Source organism: Triticum dicoccoides, chromosome 2A (genome assembly GCF_002162155.2).
Source record: "Triticum dicoccoides isolate Atlit2015 ecotype Zavitan chromosome 2A, WEW_v2.0, whole genome shotgun sequence".
NCBI classification, from domain to species: domain Eukaryota; kingdom Viridiplantae; phylum Streptophyta; class Magnoliopsida; order Poales; family Poaceae; genus Triticum; species Triticum dicoccoides.
In genome coordinates this window covers 92,792,257-92,802,422 of record NC_041382.1, presented here as the reverse complement: position 1 = coordinate 92,802,422, position 10,166 = coordinate 92,792,257, and the positions used below count along the sequence as shown (strand labels likewise).

Here is a 10,166-nt window from a genome sequence, read left to right as displayed (position 1 = left end):
CACATCAGTGAAATACGTTGGATACGGTAGCAGTGATCGTAGAGTGACACATTCACACAACTTCAGTGACCGTATTCTGACACTTTCTAAATACAGTGACGGAAGTGAACCCTAGTGTCAAGTTTGAGTACTATAGATGTAATTCACTCCCCTGTGCCGGGATTTCAAATCAAAATTCAAACCCTCCCCCCTCCTCGCTCGCTCTCACCCTCTTCCCGCATCCCCAAACCCCTCCCCTCGCAGTTCCAAAAAAAAAAAACCTCGCTCCCCGACCGATCCGCCATGGCGGCGCCGCCGCAGCAACCTCGCTTCCCCTCCGCCGCCGGTGGTAAGCGCCTCCCCGCGTACGATCCCGCGCCTCGACCGCGCACCCGAACCCTAACTAAATCCGCTCGCTCACTCTCCCTCCCCCTCCCCGCAGTCGCGAGAGCCATCTCTTCGATGCAGGACACGCTCCTCGACGCGGCCTTCAAAGGCGACCTCCCCCTCCTCAAGAGTGAGTTCCCCCCTCACCCGCCTCCCGATTTCGGCCCCCGGCTGTTTGGCGTTCCTCCGAGCTCTGATTTTTTGGGGGGGCGGTTGCAGGGGTGGTGTGGGTGCTGGATAACGGCAAGGGCCGCCCCAGGGAGGCGGTGGAGGCGGCGAGGGCCGACGGCGGCATGTCGGCGCTGCTGATCGCCGCGGCCAACGAGCAGCTCGAGGTCTGCAGCTACCTGGCCGGGGAGCTGCGCGTCGATGTGGATGCTGCAGATGATAAGGGTCTGTTCCTTTCCAAACGTTGCTTGGTTGCACTTATGAAAATGCCCCAAAGGATTTAATGGTGCCATTAGAACTTCAGTTTCATCTCGCAGGGACCGAAACTAAAACTCTACAGTTGATTCTGCATATTTATGGGTCTTTTAATAAAACTTTTAAAAGTGAAATAGTTAGTCCTGTTTGCCAAACAGTGCCTCAGCGACCTCCACATTCTAACTCCTGTGATACCTGAATTTCATGTATCTGTCGTCCCCTAGTTTGTAATCTTGCTATCATATTTCTAGATGTCATGTTCGGTGAGGAGTTTTCAGATGTGCATTTCTTTGCTGATCCTGAATTGACTTGCGCCAAATAAGCCTCGTGGTATGTGTGCTTGACAGGTAGAACACCTCTTTTTTATGCGGTGATGAGTGAAAGGATTGCTGTTGTCAAGTGTCTACTTGATCATGGTGCTGATCCAGACAAAGCTGATGAGGCCGGGCTAACTCCTCTACATGCTGCTGCTGGAATAGGTCCTCTCTATTCATATGTTATCTCTGTTTTGCACGTGTGCACCACAGTTTTTGAATTTTTGTTTCTAATATATTTTGTGGCTGTATTATGTTCTTACTACAGTTTGTTTGACCAAACTTCCAGGGCAACTTATGTTTTCTTTCCCTTAGGTTAGTATGGAAGTAGGTTATCTTCAAATTCGGTAGTTAAATTCTATTCAGCTCTCAGTTACACCACCCTTAAAAGTGAAATAGTTAGTCTCCTTCGTTTATTTCAAAAGAAATTGGTTTAGTCAACTTATTTGGCTAGACGAGTAGGCGTAGTTCTTGTTTCTATGGAACATTGACCCCTTTAGCATGATCTTCGTAGCCTATATGCAGGGAAAACTGAGGTCTGCCAGGAGCCAGATAAAATAAATTAAAAAGATTGTCAGAAAAAAACTTACCATCTTATTATGTAATAAGTACCTTCATATTGCTTCTTTTATGCAGGAGATTGTGAAATGATAGAACTGTTGCTTGCAAAGGGAGCTTATGTAGACCCGATAGCTGAGGAGATTGGGACACCACTGCATCTTGCTACTAAGGAACAACAAGTCGGTGCTATGAAGACTTTATTGGAGCATAATGCAGATGTAAGTATTGTTCTCATGCTCCATTCTAGTTATTGTTTGGTACTCTTGAAGCTGTTTTGTTCTTTTGCTAGTATGCAAGTTATGGTGTGATCATTGTTCTTTGCAGCACAATTAAATCTTCAAATGTCAGTTACTTCTTTCTTCCCTGCTGCTTCTAGTTGTCTAATTTTCTAGTTATATGTTATTGTTCAAGATCTCCTAGGGAGCAACTGTTACAAGAATCACTAATACTTCATTTCACTTTTGTTCAAGTCCGTAACATTGTGTTCTCCAACCTATAGTCTGGGCCGTAGCTTATAATCTTCATCCTTATGCAAGAGTAATGTTTAATGTTTGTTTGGAATCTCCACTATTGTTTTCTGTGGAAGCTACTATACGTGCTTTCATGCACCTATAATTTTCAAAGTGCGAATTGCATGTGTTGATCAATTTCTTCTGGGTGCATTGTCATTTTGTGCACTTGCCATAATGATTGATTTCCTATCATGGCTGCTACTTTTATGTAGTAATATATGGTACTCCCTCTGTAAAGAAATATAAGACATTTTAAGTCACTACTTTAGTGACCTAAAATGTCTTATATTTGTTTACAGAGGGAGTACCAATCATCAATAAAATAATAAAAGTCTTCTAGTCAAGATTTAACAATAAGGCGACTATTGTAACATTGTACTTATTTGTGTTTGCAAATTTCAACGTCGCAGGAGCCAGGAGCTGTTTCCTACTTTTTTTAGTTAAAGCTTGGCATAGATATATGGTTATGCATACTTACCTTTCTTTTTAATCATTTTTCTATGTCCAGTTATTATCATCAATTAATAGCAGCTAACGTGCTTCACATCTCACTAGTGCAACAAGACGTACATGAGCTATGGACTTTATCCTATGACACCCCTCTTTCAGGCTGTAAATGTATCATCACTACAATGCGTGAAGCTCCTGGTTGAGGTTTGTTTACTTTATTTCAATATTCAATATTTTCCAACACTTAAGCTTGGAAATCAAGTTCTTTACTTATTCACCATACATAAAATGTGACATTCCTTTTATGTGATAGGCTGGCGCTGTTATCAACCCAGATTGTATTGAAACTGTTTCACTTGATTCTGCAATGGGAAATGACAGCTCAACAGAGTGCTTAAATTTCTTACTGAAGGCTGGTGCCAAGCGTAATGCCTCTAATGATGTAAGATTTACTTCTTTGCCACTAGTAAACACAAGCGTATGACACTGTTCAAGACTTAAGCATGGAGCATAAGTGCCACTTATTTCCTATCCATAGTTTGTCGGTGCTTTACTACGAAACCATGCATTCACCATCTTTCCCTGTTGGACCCTTGACCCACCTAACTTAGCATAGGCATCTTGTACATGAGGTATGTTGCTGTGCTATGTGGCTCCATGGGATTCCATGCTATCTGTTCTCTTCTGTTTGTGGAATATATAAATATGCGATACATGTCGTATGAGATGTTTAGACTATTGATGTTTGTTGAAATATTGGTTCTTGCTTGGGTAAACTTCCCTGTAATTATTGTTTAATTTACATACTAACAGGCTGTAACTTTTTCCCAGTAATGCTGCATAGATATTTTGTATTGTTTCGGTTGGATGCCCAGTAAAATAAGTTTTCCTACTTTGAGAAGCAGATAGAAAGAAATGAGCCATCAAATATTAGTATTACCATTATATATCTGTCGAGGTTCAGTTTGATGTTTTGTTGTCATGTACTCCCTCCGTCCCATAATGTAAGACATTTTTTAACACTAGTGTAGTGTCAAAAAACGTCTTACATTATGGGACGGAGTAGTAATATTCAAAATGTGGTAATTGCTCTTGTCATGACCTGAGTTTTTTTTTGAAATGTTGTACATCTACCTCCAGTGAGAACACTGACTGGAGTGAGAATATAAGCGATTCACTTCATGGTAAGAGTTTTGCAGCCTCAGTGCCACACTGCCACTTATCATTGTTGAACCAAAATTTGTCATGTCAGACAACTTAGGTGCTTGTTTTTTTCCTGGCATTGTAAGTTCGGTCAGGTGGTGCTAATGTCAGAGAAGAGGGTGAGTTGTGTGTTTGGTGGATTTTATGAAAACGACTTGTTGTTTTTCAGGCTGCTGTCCACGCCAGCGCCAGAGGACGAGTCGCTGGCACCGCTCGGCGATCTGGCAGAGGACGAGGACGTGACCAGGGGCCGCGACAACAACAGGAGCAGCACGTTGCCTGTGGGGAAGAGGTCGAGGTCAAAGTCAATCCTAAGGTGCTTATTGGATAGTTATTCAGTCAGTTTTATCATCTTTAGGGCCTATTTAGTTTGTGGCTGCAGTTTGCCACATCTTAGGTAGCCAAGTTTGGCCTAGCACGCCAAACTTCTCTTCAGCAGGACTCAAATCTCAGTTACTATCTTTATAGCCAAGTTTGGCTACAGCTGTGGCAGACATTTTCTTCTCCATAAAATTTTGTGGCGGTCACAAGCCCACAACTGTGGAGGAAATAGTGGTAGACCATGGCAGTGAGCCAATTAGTAAACTGTTATGTTTGTAACTCTGCATTCTATTGGTAGCAACATCCTAGTGGAGGACATTATCCACGAAACATGGCACCAGGTCCTTATGTGCCTCCAGTTTCTTCTAGAATTAATCTATGTCTAGTACCGAACAGTCTGATTGGATTCTTGCTATGTGACTTGAATGTGCACATAGCAAGTTGGGTCCTTAAGGATTCTTGCTATGTACATTTTGGGCTGAAAACTTTAATGTGCATTTTGGCTTGTGACACCACATGATGCTTAAGTTGACTAATGACTTGGCTCAAAACAATTTGACTGTCCTACACTTTATTTGTGTTTCCACATGAAAAATATATTGATCAAATGCTATATTTAGCTTCCTTTCTAGATTGAGTTGTTACAATATTTTTAACGGAAGTTGTTACAATATTGATAAATAGGTTAGTAAAGAAATACTAAGAATATTTTAAATATCAAATTTGTATCTTACGTTCGCTTTTAGGTAATGTGCGATGGAACATGTCAAACTGAAACAGTTCAAATTTAGCTATATTTTTCTTATGCTGACCAATTTGACTTCACATATTTAGGTCCTGTTTGAAATGGATAAATTTAGTTTTTTTTTTGCAGGAATTACACCTATTTATGTGAAAATCAATTCATGAGATTCCAGCATTCCATACTAGGCATACTAAGGGAAATGACGGCAATTTGTTTTTTGATCTTGCTTGAAACTATCATCTACTATCAGTGTGCACAAGAGGGAGTTACTAATTGTGACATTATCTTAAATCTTAAGATCGTATAGAAAATAAGAGATGAAAGGGGTTGCACACGTACACTAGAAAAATATGTGTGAGGTGAAAATTTCAAATTTATGAGGAGACTACATTTCTGGTGTTAAAGTTTCAATTGGTATTGGGGCCTATTACCCAATAATATTTATTACAGTATATTGCTATATTTACAGAACAGTCCTATGTATTTTCTTTACTATTAAAGCATTTTTCTATTCATTACTCATGTCTCCATCTTATTTGATATTTATGGTTCAGGATGAACATGCGACTAAAAGGGAAATAGCAAAGTTGAAGTCATCTGCGATTAAAGCAATCGAGAGTAAGGATTATTTTTCTGCAACAATGTGGTACACTAAGGTATGTTACAACGCCATATGTTGTATTCTTTCCTGCTTCTAAGTTATAATTCTTTGGCAGAAAAGAAAGCACGTGAACCTGGAGATTTTCAAACAGGCTTCTAGCTATGTTTGAGTCACCAAATGGCAAAGGCCTAGTTATTGAAAAGGAAACTTGGTCAGTGGCATTGTCAAGGGATAACTACCTTGAAAATAAGGCTAGACTGACTGGAAAGGGATTAGCTGGGCACTGATTTGTATGTTGGTATTATGTTGCTTGCAGATTTTAATAGTCTCCTCTTGTATAGGTGTATCAGATCTTGAAACCTAAAACTAGAACTCTTTCTTTATCTCTGCCCCGTTCCAAACAAAACACAATCATTTATTTCTTTTTCCCCTGGATGCTTGTGCGCCAGCCCCATTAAGTTTCTTAACTCATGCTAGGTGACTAATCCTACTAGCCAGCTTATGCTCCTTGTGTGCCAGCCCCATCATGCATTCATGCCCTGGCTGCTTGTCCGATTTGACTCCTGTTGTTCTAGCAGGCTTTCCCAGCCACAACAGTTCAGCTGGGAAAAGTAGAATGAATTCTTTCCTGATTTTCCTTTGGAGAGGACATAATTGGATTTGCTGACCTGTTGCCTTCTCCTTACGTGCTGCATTGCATGTGGGAGGTGCAAATGAACCTATGTTTAGACAATCTTCTGTTTTTCAGAGCCAATAAGCTGTTTTTGAACCTTGACATTACTGCAGATACATTTACCATGAAGTAATTTTTTTCTAAAAGCTCACCTATTGTTAGAACTACCAGTTGGATGGATGGAGAAATCAGTGAACCTACTGCTCGATTGGTTGGCTCACTGCTCTGCTCTCGGTAACTGTGCGTCAAGCCCACTATCAACAACTTAGGGGCGTCGGACTGTCTTGCAGCTGCAAAGGATGTTGCCCGGGATAAACTCCTACTAACTGCTATGCCTTTCTTTTTACTGCCTTGGTCATTTCTTTTTTCCTGCTTCCATAGAATGATGCTGAAAAATAGAATCTTGTACTCCAAAAGTAACTTATCTCCCATTCCCCCATCCCTGCCAACTCGAAAACTAGTAAGCAAGTCCTCAGTACAAGACAACTGGTCTGGTGTCGACCAAAAACAAATGTCATAAGGGGGCTCGTTTTGCTTGTCGCCATTCCATATTTTTACGGGGGGTTAGGAAATAATCAAGTAGAACTTATTTGGTCCGCAATTGACTTTACTTCAGTATTGTCCTATATTTAATGAATTATATATGAAAAAGCTTCTGAGATTGGCTTCTTTTCAAGAAAATCAAGGTTTTTGCATGATTCATTAATCTCTTGCACTAATACTAGTCAATGAGCAGCCATTTGCAGATTTCCAATTCACAAATTCGTATCTGTTTCGATACTCAGCAAATCTTCTTTAACTTGTTGGATGCAGGCAATAGAGCATGACCCTAATGATGCAACCTTGTTCTCAAACAGAAGCCTCTGCTTGCTTCGCATGGGTGACGGACAGAGGGCTTTGCTGGACGCTCTTGATTGCAGAGGAATGCGGCCTGACTGGCCAAAGGCCTACTACCGGCAGGGTGCAGCTCTGATGTCACTGAAGGTGGGATCGAAGATCCTGCTGGCTACTTCATTTGACCAATGCATTTTTTTTGAATAATTCGTTCACAAGGCCACCATTCATCACCAGGACTACACGAACGCGTGTGTGGCGCTTCTTGATGGATTCAAGTTGGACCCGGAGAATGCCGAGATGGAATCTGCATTACGGTATCCATCTACCCCTTTTGTTGTCGCATGCTTACTGAAACTTTAAACTTTATGAATGCTGGTATCGAGCACTGATTGTGGGTGTGATGTGCAGGGAAGCTATGGAATCTTTGAAGATATCGAAAGGCGGCGCCAAGGCAACATGACATGAGCTTGAGCTTTGCACTAGTGCTGAAGATAGATGCATGCAGTCACCTCTCGTGAAAAAAAGACATCCTCTTTTCAAGTCCTTTTTTTTCCTGCAAAGTTTATTTCGTGCACTAGTGTGGAGCTATGCCCTCGAGATGTTCAAGTAATAACTCCCTTAGTCATGGAAGTGCAGTTTGTTATCTTTACTGAGACCGGTCATGTTGGTAGCAATTGACTCAAATTTTTTGCTTGCTCTTATACGCTATCATTTGCACACGTATATATGCAGGTATGGATACTGGTGATGGTCCTAGAAGCTGACATTTCATATTGAAATTATCACAACGATCCTGGTGAAAGAAATAAAATTACAGTTTTGTCTTCCCTTTTCTCCAGTTTTCTCTTTCCTATGACATTCCATTCAGAGAGATTTTATCTCCAGTCGGCAACAGAATGTTAGTTGTTACAATATGGGTCTGAGCTCATTCGACCGAGACTACTTAACCAAGTCTCAGCCGAGTGACGTCACCATAGTTGTGGTGCTATGAACGACATGATTGGATGCTGCAATCGGTGGTACGACAAGCTGCAACGGGGAAGGTAGACGCTGCGAGACATGCTGTGAGCAACGACGACGGACGCCGGAACAGATGAGGCTTAGTGCTGCATACAACGATGGTGGAATCTGTGAATGACAGAACAATGTGCTTCGAGCGATGAGGGCGAACACAACAATGTGACATGACATGCTGCAGCCAGTACCGACGGATGCTGCGACTGATGAGATGAAGTGCTGCAAGCGGTGGGAAGATGTGCTACGAGGTCTGTTTGACGTTGTTCAACTAGCACGAATCTCCGCACAAAGATCCAATGGTTAGTCTAAGCCGACTGAGCTTGAGCAAACCCGTTAGTACAAAATTGTCTTCCCTAAAATGAGATAATAATAAGGAAACTAACAAAATCAGCCGGCTCTAGTATATAGCAAGATTTGTCCAATCCCAACCAATTATATAGCGCGTGGTAACTCAAGAGTCAAGACGAATCACGATCGCATCATTTTTTTTCTTTCTCGCGGACTATCACGATCTGAATTTCTTCCCACGATGTTGCGATCGATCATCGCCCGATCTCAGCCCCTTCTTTCCCACCTCCGGTGGCGAGCAGCCGCCGCTCCGGGCGCTGCCAAGCCAAGGATCCTCCCATTACGTGCGTACGCCACCGACGACGACACGGCACGGCCCAACGGAGCTGATGGCAGGACGGCGGCGGCGGAGTCCAATCTGCGGCGGCATCTGTACGTGGTACTCAAGGAGAGGCGCTCGGTGACCCACAGCATCTACAAGCTCGACGTCGACGACCTCCACGACGGCGAGCACGCGACCGTCGCGGACGAGGCGCCGCGCCGCCTCCCGGGACGAGCCCTCCGCCTGGGCGCCTCGTTGGTGGGCACATACAATGACACGCACTTCGATGCCGTCGGCAGCAACATCGTCATGACGACTCACTCCAGCACCCTCTCCGTATTGTTCGCCGGCACTCCGTACTTCCTCACCTTGGTGTACGACACCAAGACGGGGAAGCTGGACGGCGGGAGGCCTCCACACGAGTTCCCGCCCGGCCCCTTCGACTCCGAGCCCGACGGCGACGTGCTGGAGGCGAGGAAATGGTTCCCGTCTCACCCCTACCAATCCGCGCCCGTCGGCGACAAGCTGTGGGCGCTAAACGGCGAGGAAGAAAATACGCCAGGCTACTTAGCATACGAGGAGCCTGACGAGGAGTGGGCCTGGAAGATGTGCCGGCGGCCGCTCCCGCTCGACGCCGGCGGCGGCCGCAGCCGTGTCATGTCGCACGCGGTGCACCCGGACGGCCGCACCGTCTTCGCCTCGTCCTCCTTCACCTTCTCGCTCGACACCAGGCGCTGCCGGTCGGCGCGCCGCGGCGACTGGCGCCTGCCGTTCCACGGCCGCGGGCACTACGACGGCGAGCTGGGCGCGTGGGTCGGGATCCGGGAGGCCGACGGCACCGACGGCGGGGTCAAGGGAAGTCCCTACCTTTGCTCCTGCGACGTCCCGGACCTCGCTGGCGTCGACGTCGAGGGGCCGGTGCCGGCGCCGGCGTGGAGGATGTGCGATCAGGAGCTCACGTTCCTCAAGACGCCGGTGAACCTCGGGTGCCGCGCACTCGTCCACGTCGGGCATGGGCGGTTCTGCCTCGTCGAGGTCGTGCCGGCGGCGTCGGTCGCCGAGGGAGCGAAAGCTAGGGGTGGAGAGTGCCTGCTCCATGTGACCGTGTTCCGCGCTGAGCATTGCAAGAACGGCGAACTCGTGGTCACGCCGTGCCGACCTGGCCGCTCCTACCTCGTGCCCAATTGTTCTCTGTGCTTGCCCGGCGCGTTCTGGATTTGATGATGTCTAGGCCACCATTTTGCACAACAGGATCTTAATGTTCAACTAGTTCCTTCAAACCTTATTTCTTATTTTAAGTCAGTGTGCTTTGTGAAAATTTCTTTCGACTTTGTGAAAATAATGCAACACAAAGGAGTGTAGTCATTTGTGTGCTCAGCATCACCCTACTGCTTCGTCCTCCACGTCTCGTCGGTCCAACATTGTCCTCTCGTAGCACTACATCGCCTTGTTAGGCCTCAGTTTAATCTACATTGAGCATCCACACAAACCTGGCAGGCTCCTCACCCAAAAATGGTACATCGACGGGCTCAT

The 10,166-nt window shown here is 45.0% G+C and overlaps 1 protein-coding gene across 1 annotated transcript; it reads left to right on the top strand.

The window, feature by feature from the left end:
* Positions 1–217: 217 nt before the first annotated feature.
* LOC119353547 (ankyrin-2-like) lies at positions 218–7,833 on the top strand. Its single transcript, XM_037620167.1, has 12 exons — positions 218–328; positions 422–496; positions 586–759; positions 1,137–1,268; positions 1,740–1,882; positions 2,732–2,830; positions 2,940–3,068; positions 3,999–4,145; positions 5,450–5,551; positions 6,983–7,153; positions 7,241–7,320; positions 7,415–7,833. The coding sequence occupies exons 1-12, from the start codon at positions 283–285 to the stop codon at positions 7,464–7,466; spliced, it is 1,350 nt and encodes a 449-aa protein (XP_037476064.1). The 5' UTR covers positions 218–282; the 3' UTR covers positions 7,467–7,833.
* Positions 7,834–10,166: the final 2,333 nt, after the last annotated feature.